The sequence below is a fragment of the Ananas comosus genome, linkage group 18, assembly GCF_001540865.1.
Source record: "Ananas comosus cultivar F153 linkage group 18, ASM154086v1, whole genome shotgun sequence".
Lineage (NCBI taxonomy): Eukaryota > Viridiplantae > Streptophyta > Magnoliopsida > Poales > Bromeliaceae > Ananas > Ananas comosus.
The window spans coordinates 2,693,527-2,716,523 of NC_033638.1; the positions used below are offsets into that span (position 1 = coordinate 2,693,527).

The window sequence follows — 22,997 nt, forward strand, 5'->3', positions numbered from 1 at the left end:
AAATCAAAATTGGAAAATCAAATCCAAATTGGAGAATCAAACGGGGATTTCTTCGGACCCCAAATCGAATCCAATTGAAGAATCAAACAGGGATTTCTTCGAACCCCAAATGAAATTGGAAAATCAAATCCAAATCGAAATCAAACGGGGATTTCTTCGGACCCCAAATCAAATTGAAAAATCAAAACGGAGATTTCTTCGAACCCCAAATCCAAATCGAGATCAAAAGGGGATTTCTTTGAACCCCAAATCAAACCAAAATCAAAAAAGGATTTCTTCGGATCCGAATCAAGTTGCAAAATTAAAAGAGGATTGCCTCGCATCCGAAATAAAATTGAAAAGAAAATCAAATTCAGATACAACCCAAATCAAACCAAGTTCAAATCCAAACCAAATCAAACCAAGTTCACATTCAAACCCAAACCAAATCAAATCCAAACCCAAACCAAACCAAATAGAACCCAAAACCCAAATCCGAACCAAGTCCAAATAAAACCCAAAACTCAAATCCAATCAAGTCCACAAATAAACCCAAACCAAAACTCAAATAAAATCCAAACCAAATCAAATCCAAACCCAAACCAAACCAAAACTCAAATCAAATCCAAACCCAAACCAAACCAAAACCCAAATAAAATCCAAACCAAATCAAATCCAAACCCAAACCCAAACCCAAATCCAATCCAGTCCACATAAGAACCCAAACCAAACCAAGTCCACATAAGAATCCAAATCCGGACTCAAATCCAAACCAAGTCTACAAATAAAATTCAAACCCAACCCAAACCAAGTCCACATAAGGACCCAAATCCGAATCAAGTCTACTAACAAAGCCGAAACTTGAACCCAAATCCATAATTCAAGTTTACAAATCAAATTCAAACCCAAATCAAATACAGTCCACAAATAACCCTAAATCCAAATCCAATCACAAATAGAACCCAAACCCGACTTCCAATTTGGATTCATACCCAAGTTCATGAACCAAATGAACCAAATTCATGAACTATGAACCAAGTCCATAAACCAAGTTCATGAACCAAATGAATCAAGTTCATGAACCATAAACCAAGTTCACATACCTAATTCATGAACCATATCCAAGTTCATGAACCAAATCCCATATACCCCATCTCATAAATCACAACCTAAGTTCATGAACCATAAATCATAAACCAAGTTCATGAACCATGAACCATGAACCATGAACCATGATCCAAGTTCATAAATCAAACCAAACCAAATCTCATGAACCAAATCCCATGAACCATAATCAAATCTCATGGACCAAATTCCATAAACCATGTACCAAACCTCATGGACCAAATTCCATGAACCATATATCAAACCTCATGAACCAAATCCCATGAACCAATATCAAACCTCATGGATGAATCATATATAAAACCTCATGGACCAAATTCCGTGAATCATATACTAAACCTCATGGACCAAATCCCATAAATCATATACCAAACATCATGGACCAAATCCCATGAACCATATATCAAACCCCATGGACCAAATCGCATGAACCATATACCAAACCTCATAAACCATACACCACATCCTATGAACCAAATCTCATACACCACATCCCATGAACCGAATCTTATACATCCTATACACCAAACCTCAATGAATCAATACCCAAATATCATGAATCAATACCCAAATATCATGAACCAACACCCATATCTCAAGAACCAATACCCAAATCTCATGCCCAAAGTTCATCATGAACCTCTTTTTGCTCTAGCTCATATACCTAGAGTGAAAATTAAATATCGACTACCCCTCATACATATACTTAGGGCTAAGTCAATTGCCTTAGCACATATAACTAAGGCAAAACATCTCCAACTCGACCGAGTTCTAAATTATATACTTAGAATTCAGTCAAATGATATTCGAACTCTAACACATATACTTAGAGTTCATCCGACTAACCCTAATACATACTCTTAGGGTCTAGTCAACCTTTTACTCTAGCACATATACCTAGAGTGAAAATCAAACCAAGCTCGACTAATCCTAACCCATATACTTAGGGTCTAGTCAGCCTTTTGCTCTAGCGCACCTACCTAGAGTGAAATCCATACCCGATCGAGCTCTAATACATATACTTAGAGCTCAAATCCGACGAAGCCTAACATAATACCTCAGAGCTTAGTCAGATCCTCACTCTAGCACATACAACTAGAGTGAAAAATATATTAACCTCGGTTAATCCTGATACATACATTTAGGAATTAGCCACTCTCTACTTTCGGGTAATATCAAATTCGACCTACCTCAATACATATACTTGGGGTTTGGTCACTCTAAGACATATACTTAGAGCCAATTAGACTCTAATACATAGAGTTTAATATCGACTATGTCTTAATACATATACTTAGGACCTAGTCAATCTCAAATCCAACTGAATCCTAACACATATACTTAGGATTCAATAAATCAAGACACGATCCATTCCATCCTCTATAAAAAGGTCTCTTAATCGAAGGTGCCCCAATGTCACGGGGGTAATCAACAATAGATGCTTGCATCTATTGGAAGCCATGGACTCGCAATACCTAATACCGATATACATATACATACTAATCTGAATCATGAATACTACACCACGGTCAAAATCCATCGACCGTGCGAGGTGCGTCATTCGTGGTGGCAGACACATACTAGTAGATCATTCATTTTGTGACACTAGTTGATATATTCATAGTAGTGGGACATTCACAAGGATCATTGTTGCATTGACAATCTTAGTTGTAGCAAACTTATACTTATGTTGAATAGTATGGACTGTTGAATAGTATGGAACTGTAGCTACATGATGACATTAGCTAGTGAAAATTAATGAAAGATTACTCAACCTATGGCATGTAGCTTAAAGATGGAAAAGCATATATGATTTCTTATATAAGTGTTTGTGCATGTGATAGTGTAGAATTCGCATACATGCTAAATGACATTTCATATAGAGACATGATATAGTTGAGATTATTCTAATATCTGTTGCATTTACATTTCATACTTCCTATATCATATTTATGCCTCAGTTGACCTAGTGGTGTATTTCGCCACTCTCGGCGGCTTACCCACTGGGAACTATTATTTAATAGCTCTCACCCCCATTGGTTGGTTGTTTTTGTTTCAAAGCCTTTCGCAGCGGGAAAGGCTAGGGATCGTAGCAAAGGAGGCAACGAATAGCTAGAGCCTCATGATTTTGCGATAGATGAACCCATGAGATTACTTAGTTGGTTTAGTTTAGTGGATTCTATTGTACTCTATGTGAGATTCTTTGTATTCATACTGTACCCTTGGTTAGAATTGTTGTAATCTTGAGGTTTTAGTTCCAAAATTTTGTATCTAGCTGTTGTATATTCTCGCTCTGATTACCATATTTAGGATGGATTTTTCTATTTCTCTCCATGATTGTTGTAGATGCCTTGTGCACATAGTGGTTTTGGTGTGCACGACGGGTCTGGGCACGCACCCAGCGGGCTTTCGCTGCAGCCTGGGGCGTGACAAGAAAGGTACCAAAAACATAAAGTACCAATCTATTACAAGCATTCAGCTCATTTACATCCAATTTACATTTTACATTTTCTTTTGTTTCCAACACAACCAACCATTACAAATTATTACAATTTGGTTCTATCTTTCAATTTTCACCCCTAAGCTAGACCAACTCGGGGTACTGCGATCTCTGGTCACAGTGGTAGGGCGCTATCTACGAAGCTACGCCCTTTTCTCGCGCCGCCGCTCCGCTCGCGTGTGGACCTGAAAAACGTGGGGTGAGAACTATGATCCATAGTTTCCAATGGGTACGGCCATCCAAGGGAAGAGCTCGACCCACCAGGTCGAAAGGAGGCACTACAAACATGTCAGTTCAACAGATATCCATAAATAATTTATGCAAATATTAAATACATGTGTATGCCTCACAACATGCAACATGCAATTCATGCAAGTAGATCTACTGATTCTACTTTCTATCTCACTATCCATAGCTCATCCAACTAGCTTCTAAGGTTTCCTCTACCTTAGATCTATATCATTTACCATTCGCTCTTAAGGTTTCTTCTATCTTAGCCAAGCTAACCACTCGACTCGATCTCGAGTCAATCATCCGCGGAATACCGTGCACAGCCAGGCTCGAGGTGAAGGACGTCTCACATGCACCTCAGCCTTGAATCCACTCGACTATAGGTCTTTCACAGGGTGAGGAGATACCATCGAACCCCGGACCACAAGTCGCTCAAGCTCAACGAGTGAGGAGAACCAACATACCCGCCTCAATAAAGCTCATACCGGGCGAGGAGAACCAACATACCCGTCTCAACAAAGCTCATACCGGGCGAGGAGAACCAACATACCCGTTGAATCACTGCCGAGCGAGGAGAACCAACAAACCCGCAGTTATGATTCACTTGCGCTTATCCGCAAGTCTCGACCGCTGCACTCGCTGCCCTCAATACTAGGGATTCCAGAATCCACTTTCCATGCCTCAATGGTTAAGCATGTACCCTATATTGTTGACCTTGCCTAGGTCCAAGCCATTCACATCCTAGTGGTTATTCTGCCACTATAATTCACAACCTAGGTTCAACCATACTATGTGTCACTACATGTCATAACCTAGGTTCAACCACGCTAGGTTCTATGTCATTTCCACCTAGATCCCGACTCTAGGTTCACTGTTCAACCTATGTTGGATGACACTAGGTTCAATGCCATTCAATCTACTTGTTATCCTAGTTGTCCACACCTAAAATTCGTAGTTTACATGTCCTTATTTTTCAATGGTTGAGTTCTCTAATCAACCTAGAGTTATCGATCCAAGTTCACATTCATATGAATCTAGTATATTCTCACAATATGTCAACATGCATATGTCCTCAGCATCTCATGCACATGTCGATATCATCATCGTCATCCGATGACAGGCAACATCATCTAGCATAATATGATTCATGCATTCCTATTATCATATACAACCTACCATAATATACATGCATCAACAATAAACCATACTTCACTTTGGCATGGAAGTGACCTAATCACTTCGGTGAAGCACAACCTACCTAGCAATACTTTCCGATTGCTTGTCGACACTTAAAATCGGGCTCACGCGGCACCCGTCACCCGATTCGGCTCGAACTTGCAATCGATCACCGAACACTCACTGATTTCCAACCTAGAGTTGTCAGGGGCTCTCCTCTAACCTTCAATTTGAGAATTAGGAGACCAATTAGGTTCAAAACCCTTAACCCCAAAACCCCTAATTTCCAAACCCTAGTTTTCTTATATACTCCAAAGATCCCAAAAACTCATGGAGCAACACACTTATCTAGCTTAGAATAGTCTAGGGATCTCTAGAATACCATTCATAAAGGATTTAACCAAAATCCTAAACTCTTACCCAATTACGAACCTCGAGTCGAAGGCACGCCGCAGGATCAAGCGCCCGAGGGTTCGATCCACCGCTCCCCACACGTTCCCGAGCTCCTTCTCCACCAAAACCCCAAGTTTGGGAGAGAGATCTAGAGAGAAAAAGAGAGGAGACTAGAGAGAGAAAGGAGAGCTTCTCTCTCTCTCAAGTGTGTGTTTGTGTGTTTGGGCTGAGGAAGAGAAGGAAAAGGAGAAGGTCCCTTTTATAAAAAGCCCCACCACACAATTTACCAAAATGCCATCCACCTGGGCAACCCGCGTGTACGGGGTCTGGACCTTGGCTCTAGGGTCCGGACCCCGAGAACACTTCTAGCTTGAAATGAGCTTCGTCCGCAAAACTCAAACCACACCTCAATTCAACTACTCGAGCAATTGAGGGCATCAATGCACCTCCCCACTCCGGAGTGGTCTTACGTTCATTGGAACGATCCAAAAGGCCCACTAGGGAGGATGTAAGACCCAAACACATATATGTTTGCACAGTGCAACACATAAAGTGCATTACGGTCTCCGTAATTCTCGGTGGCAGTGCAAGTCGAAATCCACCAACTCCACACGCTCTGCCACTTCTCACTACCCGGCTCACGAGGAACTTATTTCATTAATGCCACTGGATACCACTTTCCTTCGAGATCAGGACTACCTCCTCCATCCTCATGGTGTGGATCTAACAAGAATGCACCAACTGGTCGAATGGTCCACCACCACTACACAATGCATATGGGTAGACCTCCTCGAATCACACATGTGTTCACAGAGTGGCACTCTACCACTTCGGCCCATCCAAGAGTCTATACTACTAAGTACGACTCTTCATTGCATTTACCATCCCTTCAGGGAATACACTCCGATTCGATCACCGGCATTGCTTAGAAGCAATATCACAGGTGCATCGCCCAATCGCGAGTGCTCCAATCACAATCGGACTTTTGCTCTACAGCGAGATGACACACTTCGGCACATCTCCAATCCCAATCCACCAGAGAGCATTATCCTCAATTCCGCGTGACTATCCACTATCCAAGTGTCTTCTAGAGACCACTTCACTCTTCTTTTACATGCCACGACCAACATCAAATCGCCCTCACAATAAGTTCACACGAACATCTCGTTCGTGAACTCAAGCCAAACTCCTTGACATGGCTATCTGACAAATCGCTTATCTCGGCTTCACAAGTGGACCAAAGGCCACCAATCCTACGTAGGCCTACCGCCTAAACCTGCCTCAGTACGTGCAACGTCGGTCGCTCGCAAGCGCAGACCCAATCATTACTGGGTGAATTTCTCATTTGAGACTTCGTACACACTCGAACCAGGAGCAACCAAGACCCCAAACCACTACAAATCCTCGGGTTGGATCACAACCACACTCTCGGTGTACTATCAATCACACGATCCAACACGTGGCATTCTACGCTCCCGGGTCTAAGCTCAGACTACCGCCCCGACCAAAACCTCTCCCCTACCCGTAGGTATCGGGCCGCTGTCACACACAGTTGACTGCGCCTGTCCGTATGGCCCCAGGCTCCACAGTCCACAATGGTTCAGGCACGGATCGTCCTCAAGCAATATCCACCAACGTCGTCTCACACGACATGCTCTACCGAGCAATATGTATCTCTATCGGCTCCTAAGCACCTAGTGCGAGCCACCTAGTGCGAGCCACCAGCCCTACGAGTGATCCCTGGCACGCTTCACACCTAACAATGCTCAAGTGCTACTGCCAACACACTCTCACGGCTTATCCACATCCGCACTCTACGAGTACCTACACTCGAGCGTCTTACACCTTTCCATTTCAAACCGAACACTAGGCAATCTTGCCTATGCACATCGACCACGTAAGCACAATATCCTACCTCAGGTCGAGGTACCACTAGGCCCACACACCAAAACTCGACGACTAACCAACTATTTTCTCAGCAGTGATTCTACTTTCAATGCTTGGTTCGCCGAGACAACGTCCAGGACTCTCGGACTACTCGGATATCCTCGAATGTCATGACTCAACTCTCGCAATCAGTTACTTACATTGCTTCGAGAGTCGGCCCACTATCTTCATCTCTACAATGAGTCTAATTCGTAGACCATAGACCATCACCAGCAATTCGCTAGTGCCATCTAGCTCTCTACCTACTCCAGCAGGTGCTACGCTCCCACAACACGAGCATGCCCGGGTATCTATACATACCCATCCACATGGTCCCTACTATACACATGTATAAATAGTAGCAATTGACCACATGATAAATGCATGCAACACACCAATCCCACATCATGCAGAAGCATATAACTGCTTCAATTAAATCATACCTGCCATGATATCGTCAGCGGCAGTAGGCTCCTCAACTAGGGTCGCGTATCCGTGGCCACTCGGCGCCGCCGCGAACCCCCCGGTTGCCTTACCCTCGCTGGCTCTTTAGACCATGCCGTAGGCGGCACACCCGCAGGCTGTCCTGAAGAGGAAAAGGTCATCGCTAGTGTTAGGGCCCCGTTATCCCCTTGCGGACACTCGTAATTCAGGTGACCCGATTGCCCACATCAAGTGCATCTTCCTTCCTGTTGTACGCAGCGTCGTGCCCAATAGGAACCACTACAAATCACACGGGAGGATCAGGTAGAGGATGACTTCGGGTGTCGCTTGGAACTCAATTGACCACCCGAACTGCTCGACAGTGGCCTCACCCTCCCCACTCATGCTCCTAATATTCGCGCTCTTCATGCACGAAAGCGTTGCCTTGTTCCACCCACAAGGCCCGATCCAAGACTTCGGCAAAAGCTTGCAACTTAAGATTATGCACAGCTTCGAAAATGTCTGTCCGAAATCCCCGCACAAACCAATCGGCCATATCTTTGTCATCCCACACCACATACGGGACACAGTTCACGATACGGGAGAATTCCCGCTCATATTTCCTAACCGAGTAGTCTCCTTGTCGCAGCTTTCTGAACCTCTCCTGAAGCTTTCTTTTTTCACTATCGGAGAAATAAGCGGAGAATATCAATCCCCAAAACTCTTCCCAAGTCATAAGAGGGAGACTAGACGATCGGTTTCGCCTAACGCCTTTCCACCATATCTTTGCTGACTGTTTTAAACAATGCATGGCTAGGTGCACCTTGTCCCGCTCCAAGGTGTACAGATCCTCAAAAAGAGTTTCTATGGAGTCAATCCACATCTCCACAATCCACGAATCTACATCCTCTCCATCAAAGATAAGCGGATCAAATTTTTTGAAGGTCATGAGGGCCGCCAAAGCTCGCTCCCTCTCCGCCTCCACCTCTGTAATATTGGAAGTCGGATTGCCCGACCCCAACAGAAAGGTCGTCGCAGCGACTCCCGGTCGTACTCAACGAGCCGAAACTAGTGCGGTCACCAGCTGATCTACCGTCTCTTGGAGTCTCTTAATCTGCTCCTCCTGGCGCCTGGCATCCTCCCGCTGTCGCTGCACCACATCGGCTTGTTGCCTCATCACTCCCACGAGTGTGGCCAACTGATCGCGAAGTTTCAAGTCTCCGCTCGCCTCAGACTGCTCAGGGACATCACTTGTCCAGTCCCGCGCCGATCTAGTTGAAGATCGCCTACGCGGTGCCATCATTTCCTGAAACATGACAACTCGGTCAACTCTCGACCCTCTAGGTCAAGTACAAAACGATTAACCCAAACTTAAATCAGGCGAAAGTCATACAAGAGAGCCTATTCTCATCACTCGGTTTCATGTTGTCGCGCGCCAACATGAACACACTCGGCTGAGAATAGACCACACCTTGAATCGGCCTCTAACCTCCTTTTTAGAGGCGTACATATTTAATGGTATGAATTATCGAATCGAAATATTTATTATCTATTATCAAAAATAACTTTTAAGTACGAAGACGATTGTGCTCTCACGAGAGAGTGGGGTGAAGGTCAGGGGACATGCGGTGCGGGGTGGGTAGGTTGGGGAAGAGAGGCCTACCATTAAAAAAAAAAAAAAATCCAAAAATGAGGGCTTCCCATGTCATCATTTGATATTGGGAATTCATACAGAGGTATAGATTACTTTAATAATAATGGCCAATAATTATAGCGTGCAATAAATTAGTTCTTTAATTTTAATATTATTCAATTTAAATTAATTCTTCATGTAATTTAAATTACTTCTGTTTAAATTAGTTCCCATTGAGGATTTATATTAGTTATTCACTTTTAAGTTTCTTTAATTTAAATAAGTTTTTCATGTAATTTAAACTATCCTAAACTTTTTATATTTTGAAATTAAGTTAATTTATACAAATATTTAAAAAATTATCAAAAAATTTTAATAGTTTTCTTAACGACTTAATTAAAATATTACTATTACTCTATTTATACGAATACTTAAAAAATTATCAAAAATTTTATAGCTTTCGCTAATTTATACGAATACTTAAAAAATTATCAAAAAATTTTTATAGTTTTTATACTTGCATTCTATTAGCATATCGTAATACTAATAATTTTCACAAGTACCAATCTATAGTTACGAGAATTGCATAAAATATACTAATTAAATCTGAAAAAGTAAACAACAACGCATTCAAAATTTAAAGTCAAAATATTGTCGACTCAAATCAAACAAATTAAATAGCTAGATAGCAAAATCAAAATTTTAAGAGATTGAATAGACAAATCAAAATGGCCCATAGTTTAAATAAAAAGATTTATAAGCTTTTACCTAAAATCTTTAATAAGTGCAATAATGTAATTACCGGCTGATTCAAAAACAGAGATTTTTTGGTTATGGTAGATTTCTCGTCATACCATCACCACGCCTTTTTAATGTGCGGGAACCTTGTTGACAATATGCCCGCATCTCAATGTGCACTTAAATCCTGCTCACAAAACATAAGCCATTTAAAACAGAGGAAGAATCCAGATTTGTAGAAATTATGAAACTGCAATAACTACGCCTAGAAAACCTTTTGCCTCCATTTTAACTTCAACTCTCCCCAAATATCTACAAACAAAATAGCGCGAAATCATGAGCAAATTGTTGGGAATTAGGGTTTTATTCCAAACTAAATTACAAATACCCACTTAGAAAATTAAAGCCATTAATTCAGATATATCTCCAGTGCACTGTAGGTAAACAATCCAAATCAATTAAAAGCCGAAAAGAAAAATCAAAGGGCATAATTTAACACGGCCGACAGTTGAGAAGTCTCCATACACATTTTTAGATTAGTCATTGTTGACAAAGTGCAAGAAAATGACAAGAAGAGCCCTCGTCACAGAAAGGTGTAGAGATATCAAATGTTGGTTACATATACACATTTAATTTTTTAAGAAAGGCAACAAATGCTAGCGTATGTACATCAATACCATGTGTATATCTATGCCCTGAAAAAACTACTTTCACAGTTTGTTTCCTAATTGATTTATACAAACAATAAACCAATATATCTCAGTATAAGAAGATGCAACCCTGAGAAAAGCAATTCACAAGCGAAAAATATGATACAGAATGTAAAAGTTCGAGCAAACCACAGAAATATCACCATCCCCTAATCAACCTCACCCGCTGCTCCTAAAGAAGCTAAAGCCAAGCCGGTGAGTCAATCCGTCCATGATATTGCTGGCCCGGTTCTTCTGTACTACCAACGTGGCCCTTGTGCCGCCGGAGGTGTCTGCATCTTGAGTTACACCCTTTGTATCCAATGCGCTACAAACATCAGCGACCACAGGATCAGAGCTTGCAGTATTATTTGTAGTAGCCACTTCAGCCGTCTCTGATCCTTCACTATGAAGTGAAGCACCGTTAGCAGATCCGTTGCTAGCGCTCACTGAATTGCAATTTCCTGTTGTCTCCGGTGGTAAATTAGATGGCACTACAGAGTCTTTCATGGCGGCGGCGTGTGATTGAGATGTATCGGTCAATATATTGGATTGAAGAGTTTGCACGTGTGTACGTTCTAAATCCTTAAGGGACAAGATTATTGCTTCCATTATCATCTGCACTCCAAGGAAACAGGAAAAGAATATTGTGAATTTCCAATAGTGTAAAAGGATAATAAGAGTTTATTCTGGTAAACATTTTCCCCTACATATTCAACCTACCCTTTGTTCGTCTTCCACAGTGCATGGTATTTCTGATAGGCCATCAAAAGAATACTCCAAATATTCCCCATCCTCAGCAGTAGGACTAGTTAACTGCCTCTCTGGGTGGTCGTTGGGAAGGTTAGTGGGACAAACCCTAGAAGATGAGGGGCCAACACCACCTTCAGTCACCTTTTCCTGCAGTTACGCACACAAATTAGGAAGAATGCTGTGAATTCCTGCACATAGATGGCATTGTCATAAAATGTCCTGAAGCACATTATTATGACAAATGATAGGAACCGTGAGAACATGCTTCATTTGACAATTTCTAATTTGCAGGCTATCTAAATGGTCACAAAGTTGACATCATGTTGAAAACGCAGATAAATCTAATTTGAATTTCCAACTGTATGTAGGAAGTATAACCAGAGCAGTATCTAAGAGTAGAACTACATTGTCTTATGCTCCATTTTTTTAAAAAAAAGTAAAAGCATAAATTAAGTAGTACAGCGTAGAAGTACATACAGGGTATGTTTGAATGATTTCTTAGTTCACATACATAAGAACAAACGAATTGATTTTTAAAGTAATTAAGCTCGAATAAAACTACTAAAATGAATGATCTGCACTTCTGCAAACAACCACATAGCTTATCTGCTACAGGAGAATGCCATCAAGAGCACAAATGAGGTTCCAAATTACTGATCAATCATACCAAAGGTGAATTCAAGGATTACCTCAGATGCATCACATCCTTCTTGGGTGGAAAGACCAGATGGGACCTACAAAGTCATCGAGAGAAATGCACATTAGGCTGTCTTGGGAGGAAATACGAGATCGCTCACTGCTAGTCCTACATTTTAAAAGTTTCTGATGTTTTTCTAGGTTACCCAATAATAATAATAATAATAATAATAATAATACACAAAGGGTTGAAGGAGTGCCAGCAAATGTTCAAGACATAACAACCAAGGTCAGTTAATAACAGAAAATTTACTGTAAACACAAGGAAAGAAGTTTAAAAGTTAGTGTGAACACTGCTAGGCCGAGCAATTGAGAATTTCAAACCAATTTCTATTGTCAAACCAGTGCAGTATTATTGACTCTGCATCTGTGACTATTACTAAGAAGCCATAGCTTAAGAACTTTGAACTTTGTAGGCTACATTCCTGGTCAAAATTTATAACAAATTCTTGAAAAGGAATATGTGCTTTATAAAGCAACATTTTAAGCATTCAGAATCATGACTATTCTTCCACATACCTAAAATCACCATAAATCAGAAATGCAACAACCCAATTTTCCCGTAAGTAGTCAAAGTTTCCATGCCCATAAATGCACATTTGAATAATTTATTTTGAATATTTTAAAATCTACTGAATTACACCTACTGAATTACCTAACTACATCATATTGATGAAAACAACAAAATATTCTGAACCACACACACTTGATTGATCAACACAGCCCCAACAATATGCCTGGATGTCCAACACTGCATTATGAGTCTTCAGTCTAAATGATTTGCAGCCAAAAGAATAGGCATATGAACTATATTTCATTTAACTTGGTAATCCAGTGTTTCTTCATGGAGAATGAATCACTTTCATACAGACAATTAACCAATAATCCACTGATCTATCATGAGCATCTACCATTCAGTTATGTAGTGTTTGTCCCGATAGAGGGAAATCAATGAGAGATTACCATAAGGAGATCAAGGTCTAGGATCAATTAGAGTAGATCAACAATTTGACTTTATTCGTCTGTTTAATAGTTAATAGAATTAATGCATCAAGCCTGAATTCGCCCAACCTATTAGGGTGAACACGAGTTACCCTGATTAAACGCGACATGTCCAATCTCATGTGGGTAATGGCAGGCCATAGGTTTCCTGCGGGGTTTCATGAAGTCTCTCCCATTCTTTTGGCAATATGAGGTTTTTTTTGTGTAGACATGTCCAATCAATACAAAAAATTGAATTAGACCTGAAAATTCAACTTCTACACTAGCAATTGACATAATGTAGTAAGATGAATACTGACCTCTGTCCTACTCATGAGCCTCCTTGAACGCAATTGAGCAATAGCATCCTCAGTCGTGGTAGTTACTTGTGCTGCCTCATGAAAGAAAAGTTGGTGATTACTAGTAAATAGAGTTCTGGCTCTAAATAAATATCAGCAGAATAATTCCAACGCATGGTGTGCAAATCTTGCCTGCAGGTGGTTCAACAAAATTATGATTCTCGTATTCTATGTCATGCATGGTATCCCAAGGACCCTGCATTGGAAATCAGCCATGGAGTTAAAGGTCGAAGTCGAAAGTATTAACCAAAAAAACTATAGCATACGCTACCTGGTCAAAGTAGTTATGCATCGTATCGTAATAGTGATCATCAGGCATATCAGTGGGCGGATTTAATACGTTGATGAAAAATATTGTTATTGAATCAAAATAGAACTGTGGGCGAGGAGAATTGTGATCCCCGTCGAATTTTATGATGTTCTTGTCTCCCTGCAAATTCCCAAATTTAGTGGCGCAAGTAAACTATGATATATGATATCAGTAATTTCACAAATATAAAAAAAAATAAATCATACAAAAGCATTAGATTTTGTCTGACAGTATGATTAAAAGCAGCCTTTAAAACACCTTAACTTCTGTATCCCAGAAAATATCACATAAAATTGTTATCACACAATCAACAAAATGACCATCCTTACTTCCCTTGAGTTCGGATCAAAGGGGCCTGACAAATAAACTGTATAATGTATATACAAAACCAATATTGCACATTCTTGTCTTATAGCTCTTCCTTTCGCAGGACACTATTGATTTTGTAACCTAGATAAACCAACTAAGAATATATTTGCAAGGCGAGAAATACTTGATACTTCTAGCTAAAACATTCGATAGTGCATATGGGACAATTGTGATATCCAAGTACTAAATATCAGGATTGCAACCATGAGAGCATGTATGATCCAATGACAAGAGAGTGGACAAGAGGAAAGCTGACGGAGAAGAGACTTACCATATAAGATTCATATATGCGATCAGAATGGTGAGGACGTATAAAATCATCATCTGTAGCATGTCCTAGTAAAGCTGGAACAAAACAACGCTGCGCCACCTACAAGTTGACAGATCAAATACATTTTTATATTAGAGATAGCATTAAAAGAGTGACAAACAAGAATAGATATTTATCAAAGAAAGATCAGAATGACAATTTAAGGATTCAGCTAATAACCAACTTAAAACAAAGAAGATAGAACAATTTAAGTATTCAGCTATTAACCAGCTTAAACAAAGAAGATAGAACATGATTTCCGCTACAAATCTGCAAAATTACGCTAACATATATAATAGTAGCTTTTCAATTATGAACTGATGAACATAATATGTGCAAGGAAATGTCGTGAGCCTACATAGATTGTTCCACCACTGAAACAATAAAGAAGGAAAGAGAGGAATAAACAAGAGAGCTGACATTAGGATAATCTTAGCTAGCTGTTTGAACATGAGATTCCATTATATCCATTCTCAAAGGTCAAAAAATTTCAGAAAACAAGACAGTGAATGATCTCTTCTTAGAAACTTAGATGGACATTTTGCACATCATTATAATGCATAACTAGTGAAGGCACCCGCGCGTTGCGGCGGGTCGATTCCATAGAAATAAATAAAGCTAAAAAATAAAAAAAACAATAGCTATTACAGTAAAATATAAGAATAAAAATATAAAAAGGATTAAAAAAATTTAAAAAAATTATAAGAATAATAAATTATATTTATAACACAGTAGTTCGAGTCTGAAATTGCAACTCATTAAGGTTTGAGAACTAAAACTTCATGTGCCTCATACTTTGAGCAAAAAAATATAACACATTAAAACTCGAGGACTAAAGTGTCATATGTCTTATAGTTTGAAAATCAAAAGTGTAATTTATCCTTTTTACATTTTAATTTTATTTCAGACAAAGACATAATTGAGCTTTATTTGAGGAAAAAATATGTTAAACTATCTAACAAATTTTAGAACACCTAATTGTTAAAATTAAAAGTCGACCAAATTGATCGCTCATCAGACTAAACATGGTATTGAAGTTTAATATTAAAATCAAAGTAAAAACGTACAAAATTTTTCTAAACTACGAACCATTTTGAATCGGCTATCCAACCTTTCAAATTTTATTTTTACTATCTAACCTTTTTATATGTTAGATTTATGTCAGTTAATGATACTTTGATTTCAAAATTTGAATGCATCGTTTAGTTTTACAGATTTAATTAGTACTCCATGTAATTTTCACAACTAAATTTATTAAATAAGTAGTTAACTTAAATTTCATCCATCGCTCTTTTATTTTTTATTATACAATTTATATCTAAGTTATCAATATTATAAAATTAAAATTTATATTTAATACATACAAAACTATTTAAAAATACGCATATATTTTAAAGTTTTATAATAAGAGAGAAAAATTATATTAAATTTTTTGAAAAATAGAAAAAGAATTAAAGATAAAAAAATTTAAAAAATATAAAAAAGGGGTGGCCCCGCCTGGACCCACCCCCTCTCTCCTTCCCGCTTCCGGCCCGCCCGCCCCGCCCCGGCCGCTCTCTTCCGCCACCTGTACTCGTAACTCTCGTTTCAATATTTTAATATAGATTAGAAGAAAGCAGATATAAAAACTGCCTAACGACGATTTTGCAATGGATACCTCAAAAATATGTATACATAGCCACACAACATGCGTATAGACGCACAGATAATGACACAATGCCTCAACCCAATACTTCAATCAATATGTGCTAACATAGCCACAGCCACATATTAAGTTGGATAGTTCAATCTACAATCAATAAATTCAGCTTCTTGTTTGATGAAAGTTTAGTTAAAGAATCCCTCCCTCAGAGTCCAAACTGTAGGAATTAGTTCACTTTTTGCGAATAACAAGTGTGAAAAAGATCTCAAGTAAACAAGTTGAATCAGTAAAGATTTGCTTGGCATGGCTACCAAGTAAAGACAGGCCATGTTCGAAGAGTCCATAGTGTAATAATTGTCCATTTTATACTGTAACTTTAAAACCTAATAGAATGCAATGAAGATAAATACACAAACTAGAACAGAATCCACAAAATCCATCATATAAAAAATACCCTTTTGCAACATACACAGAGAGACCATATAATATAAAGCTAGAACAGTTCCTTGAACCCAAAGGTTTCGGTGGAGCACCAGATTATCATGATATATAGATAAAGCGTGGAGAAAAAAAAAAAGAAGAAAAAAAATGGAGAAAGATAAAATTCCTTTAAGACAGCTTACATTCTTAAGAAACTAGAACAGCGAGATAAACTAAAAAAAAAATCAGTACACGCTCAAAAGAAATAGCAGGCTAGCCATAGCACATGCAGAACAATCAACTTTATACAATTAGATCATAAATATAAGAAGTAAATCCTAATGCCTTAGCTTGAAATGACATAACTAGTTCAAAGAACTCAACAACATTCATTTTTCGCATAAGTTTCAGGAGAGGAAAGCTAACCGGGATTGAGTCAAGATCCATGATGTCAAAGTTAGCCTTCTTCTTGATAATCTTGCGCATATGCTGTATTGCAAGTTTTACCTGAGCATTTAACTAGCAATCAGATCATGTGCAAATAAAAAAATAGCTGTTATTGGCGAAAGACTGTGTGAACAGATAACATGCCAGAAGAAAACTTCTGATCAAATTATCCCAGGGAAGACATACATGTAGATATAGGATCATCAAAATCTCACCATTAAAACTCAGCTGAATTAATCTTAAATTATCTTAAGACAGCAAACTCAAAACCAAAGATTTAAATGCCTCTCGGTACAGGCCGTATCTACCGTACCGTATCGTACCAACAAGATATCGGCACGATACAGCACCCATGCCGATGGCACAGCTCAAAACCCTCTATTCTTCAAATTAGTAAGTAATTTTCTCAATAAAGTTCAAAAGATTTGATAAAGATACATAATAAATCGTTAGAATACTTTATTGCTAAAGAAAATAAATATTTCATGTCATTATGTGTCGGCACACGTGGATTTTTTGTAACTGACACGCATCAGCACGGCCTAGCACACATCGTGCTGTACCGTACCGGCAAGTTTCCAGCACGAGCCCGTGCCACAACACTTAAATCCATGCTCAAAACGAATAATTATAAAGGCAGGCAAGAAAGTTACTGACGAAATAGAAAAGTTAGCCTATCAAGGTAACCAAGTAATCTTGCTTAGATAACTTTCTGCCTAAAAGAACTAGTCAAAAGAAAAACATGACAGATTCAGAAAAGAAATTTTGTCACTTCATCACATAGTTGTGACTATTCTAGAGATTTCCAAGGTTTTGCAACAATTAAACTGCCAGAAGCAGATGCATCCCTTGAAGCAATATGAAAAGACTAATGAGAAGAAGACAGGAAATTATGCAATATATATGACAATCAAGGAAGAAGACAGCCCTTTTCAATGCTAAGAATACACACTCAATATGCTAGCCTTATTGACAACTGATCTTATTTGATTTTTTAGGACATACCTGTACTACAGATTAGACATCCAATGCAACCATCATTTCCATTTTCAAAATGATTCTATAAAACATGTAAAATTTTGATATTTCTGCAAACTTGAAAAGAAGTTGGAAATTTTATTTAAAACTAACAATAATACATAAAAAGAACAGTCTGCACGAGTATCTAAATAAGGAATTCACAGTTCCAAGATAGATGTATAAATTTGAAGAAATCACCACTGAATTTATGGCAAAATTTTCATTTAAGTCACTGAACTTCAATTTGTTTCAACCAAGACATGAACTCTCTAATTTTTGTTTCAGCTTGCTCGCTGCTCAAACTCCAAATACTTTTTCAAATGAAGTGATGATGTAACAATTGATCCAATTGTCAAGAGATGGCATCGCAATGTCAGCCAGTTTACTTAAACAATAAAATCATCTCAAAACTATCATCATTCAACTATAATATCATCTCAAAGAGATGATTAATAATCGAATCAGCAGCCACATCATCTCAAGTACTAAATTAGCAGTCATGTCATCTCCAAGAGATGATTTGTAATTAAATTAGCTTTTTCATTATTATTTCACAATTACAGGGAGTTTTAAGAGAAATCTTAGTGAAATGAATGGAAGGTAGAACTGCTAAATTAAAAAGAGGAATCAAAATCAAGTGTACTCAAATCACATGATACAATGAAGGGAACTAATGAAACACACACTATTCAGTATTCACCATGATGTGCAAAAAAAGGACCGTCATGGTAGCAACACAACCATCAAACAACATTTAACTTCGGAACTAAGAAGCATGATGACAACCAGAGGTATCAAATAAAATGATTATAAATTATTAACAAATGACAAAGAATGTTTGTCTAGTACAATTGCCCTTAGAAGTGCTTTTCTTTTACCGTGAACTTTGGCAAGGGATATTTGTATGTATCAACAAGTTCCATCATCAAGTCCACCAAATTAGAGAATGGGCTATCAAGAACCATTCCTGCAATAGACGGATCTTCAGCTCCATACATCAAGCTGTGGAAACAAGGATAAAAGTTATGTAACATATATAGATATTGACACAGTACAAGACTGCAAGATTCAACTACCCATGTGAACAGTTATTATAGCCTTTTTAGATACCGACAACTCATAGAGATGCATACCTAGAAAAGAAGAATAACTTTCGAGGCACGTCCTTTAGGAAAGAAATTTTTAAACAACAAAATCATAAAGTCAAAAGGAGGTACTATCTTGCAGTCTTCTGTTTTGAATTCAAATATAATTCCGCTGGTTATTCATAGGTCAACCCCCGTAAATACAATGCCATCAAGAAATCAAATGCAATTGTAAGACTGTTCAATTGCAATTGTGATACTGTTTTCATGTTAATCAGTTTTAAAGAAGTGCATTGAGTATGAAAAATTAAAAGATAACAGTAAAAAAGAAAGGGCAATTGCAATTACTTTAGAACCTCATTGGGATAATTGTTTATACAATTCAAGGCATTATGTTATTATTTAGTTGTTGTCTGGTAAAATATGATTTTCCAGCTAGGTACACACTAAATTTGATTGGTTCATGTACAGCTCAAAATGGGAGTTTGGAATCTAGTTACCAAGTCAACTGAATCTTCAGCATGTATCCTGCATAACAAATCTATAGCAGCAACAATTTGCACGGACTGACAAAATTAATATCTTAGACTTAACACGACTGACAGAAAATACGAGACATTAGCTCAAAAATTTATAATTAAAAGCTCCAAAGATGTCTGTGTAAATGCCTGCTTACTAAGCAATTAATTCAACATGCAGACAAAAAGCCTATATTATTAATACTTTAGTGACAGCAAATAAAATTTCCCAGGTAAATAGCGAAAACATGTATTTGTCTTAAACAAGGCAGCTAGCATTTTTAATAATCTGATGCATTATATAGAGCAAATATGTGCTGAAATTCATAAAAAGGACCTTGTAACAGCACCCATTGAGCGGCCCCATAAACCAATGCAAGATATGTTACCATCAGTCCTCAAATAATCGACCACCGCTCTAAGATCCTCTCTCTGGCATTAACCAAACAAAAATAATGTCAGAAGAGATTATTCAATGATAGTAATTATATTCACAATTGATTAATGTGCAACATTATATGTCTTTTAATCACTAACAAATTTAACAACTTAAAACCACAACATTACCAAAACATAGGATAATATGCCAGCCAATCTACCCAAGCATTCTCGTATAGCATGCAAAAGGAATTAAGTAGGCCCTTTAGCATCTATTGTAACAAGGGCTGTCCGACTGAATACAAAGTGTAATTTCTAGTTGCTCTAGCATAGGCTATTAAAATAAAACAGAAACGCCAATAATAAAACAACAACACCAACAATAACAATGAGAACTAGTACAAACTTACGGAGTTTCCATTTGATCGTTTTCATACAGAACAATGTGGAGGCTAATGCATCTCATTGAGGCTATGCATATCACTGCCATACTGAACCAGTTTATTTTTCAACATCTAAAGTCTTATTTGGCATTCTTTATGTTTATCTATTATTGTTTAAGCAAAGAAAAAGTAAAAAGCACTAAAATCTTGTTTGCAAACATGTTTGACTTGATAATTATGTTGCTTGTTCACTTTTATATCTTCGGCACATGGGGTCAAAATGCAGATGCTTCATTCAAATATACCTTCAATTAAAGCCTGTCCTGCTGCTTTGAAAAAGCAACTTGAAAGGGCTAGTTTGGGACTACCACAGGAAAAGCAGCTGATCATTATGAAAGAGTAATAAATACTGGTGGTGTTGCCGAAAATGAACATGATAAAAGGTTGGAAAACTGATGATACTAGAAAAATAGAAATTGAGAACCATAAAGTTAAAAAACAATATAAGATTTCTTACATCGGTGCCCATAGTTCAGCAAGCCACTAATCAACAACAGTCAAACCTCACCAGAAGCTCAACTAGTGCATAGGACTATATGCAACCTCAAAAGATGCTAAGTTGATGATCTAAATTTAAAAGAAGCAGAAAACTTGAAAACCAAGACAAAGTTGCTTCTGAGATCACTGTTGACTCAATTGTATATTCCTTAGGAAAGTACTTACTTCATTCCAGCCTAAGGTGACATGTTCTCCTTCAGAAAGCCCAGACCCTGAGAAGTCAAGTGTAAAGACTGTAATGTTTGACGGCAGCAGAATAATAGCAGCCTCACTAGCATCAGCCCTGCACCCACTGAGAAATAGAAGATATATGGCCTATCAATCATTAATTTACAGTGATATAATTAAATTATTAAGAAATTAACTGCAATATTGAACATTAAAATATAAATATAAGTAACATTTTATCATCACAAGGATGAGAACTGGAAGTTGAATCTGTTGTTTGTATATTATTAATTCAAGGTCCTTCAAGTAGTAGAAATTAACACTTCATCATCGCAAATATGATAACTGAAGATGAATCTGTTGTTTTTTAAATTATTAATTCAAGGTCCTTCAACTAATCAAAATTACTACTACACCTCCACAAGCAATTCTCAAGCCTAAAAAATAACTACCGTAGTCCATGGTTATGACCAACTATTATCATATGCAGATTCCAATTTAGAACGTATACATTTAAAAGCTTTAGGATAATTATACATCGGGTTGTCCATACTGCTAAAAGTAGGCACACCATGGTTTGAAGCACATCCAAGAAAGTCCAAAACAAAGAAAGCATGTTTTGATCTTAGATTGCTCATTAGAGTCTAGCATTTGAGATAGTAATATGTCTCAGTTAAATATTATTCACGGAAAGGACTTATTAAGGAAGATATGTTGGAGACTTGCTGCCATTTATGCCTATTGGCGCAAGTTGAAATTGCAGGAAACTCAGTTCATTGCCCCTTACAGTAGAGAAAAATGCAACACACAACTTTGCAGACAAATGCCTGCCAGCAGGGCAAGCAGTTATGCATTGATCAAGATCATCAGTAGCACCTTCAAAATTCTTTAGTCTTTGAATTGAGTTGAGATGCAAAATTATAATAATAATAATAATCAATCTGTAACAGCCTACTCGGCACATATCCCAAAATGATAGGAAGAACAGGTATAAGCAATAGCAGAAATGAAGCGCCTGACAACAAGGCTAGTCACAGGGCATTAGCACCCTCTTCAAATTTCTTTCCCCTTCAATGGTTCTCACTCTTTATTCTTGTAACAACATTATGGTAGAGTAAATACATACAACCAACTGAAATTACATGATGAGGATGTATGGACTCTATTTAAATAGAATTAGTTTATCAAACTGGAAGAGATGACTGAAGACAGTCACTATCTCTATTGCCTGTCTTCAAGCTAGTTACAATTTTTGGGTTTAACTTTTATCAATAAAGATAAAAACATGTATATGGCAGAAGAAATATTTACAATGCTCTTCAACCATAATATGGCTTTGCGAAAACATTATAAAGTGCCGACTTACTGTGGGACTTGATGAAAATTCATCAATTCACAAATGTACAAAATTCATTGTAATTGAGTATGTATTATGCTAGATAAACTAGTTTCTCCATTTTGCTCTGAATGAATTTTACAAAACCGGCAAATCTGAATGTATCCTATAACATACAAAACCAGAATGTAGGAGATCACTTTAACATGTTAAATATCAACATGCTTAAATTTACCTGTTCCCATGACAGTATATAACACAAGGAAGAGATTTTCCTTCAGGGATTACAAGGGGCATATAGTGGCTGCACTGAAGTTTCTTACCACGACCATTTGTAACCTGAATCAGTTTAGTAACATAAATGAGATCAACAATTAGAGGAACTAATAGTACCGATCAACTCATGTTAAATAAATTTCTCTTTCATCATAAGAAACCCGCAACTGTATTT

The 22,997-nt window shown here is 37.9% G+C and overlaps 1 protein-coding gene across 1 annotated transcript in view; it reads right to left on the reverse strand.

Annotated features, from left to right (window-relative positions):
- Positions 10,633-22,997, reverse strand: part of LOC109724072 — a 31,937-nt gene continuing 19,572 nt past the window's right edge. The window contains exons 3-14 of the mRNA XM_020252722.1: positions 22,782-22,885; positions 21,208-21,334; positions 20,061-20,155; positions 18,999-19,122; positions 17,080-17,160; positions 14,553-14,651; positions 13,874-14,032; positions 13,739-13,798; positions 13,564-13,638; positions 12,256-12,300; positions 11,537-11,713; positions 10,633-11,431 (exon numbers count right to left, since the gene is read on the reverse strand). Coding sequence (XP_020108311.1) covers positions 10,994-11,431; positions 11,537-11,713; positions 12,256-12,300; positions 13,564-13,638; positions 13,739-13,798; positions 13,874-14,032; positions 14,553-14,651; positions 17,080-17,160; positions 18,999-19,122; positions 20,061-20,155; positions 21,208-21,334; positions 22,782-22,885 — 1,584 coding nt within the window. The 3' untranslated portion in view covers positions 10,633-10,993. The remainder of the gene's footprint in view (positions 11,432-11,536; positions 11,714-12,255; positions 12,301-13,563; positions 13,639-13,738; positions 13,799-13,873; positions 14,033-14,552; positions 14,652-17,079; positions 17,161-18,998; positions 19,123-20,060; positions 20,156-21,207; positions 21,335-22,781; positions 22,886-22,997) is intronic.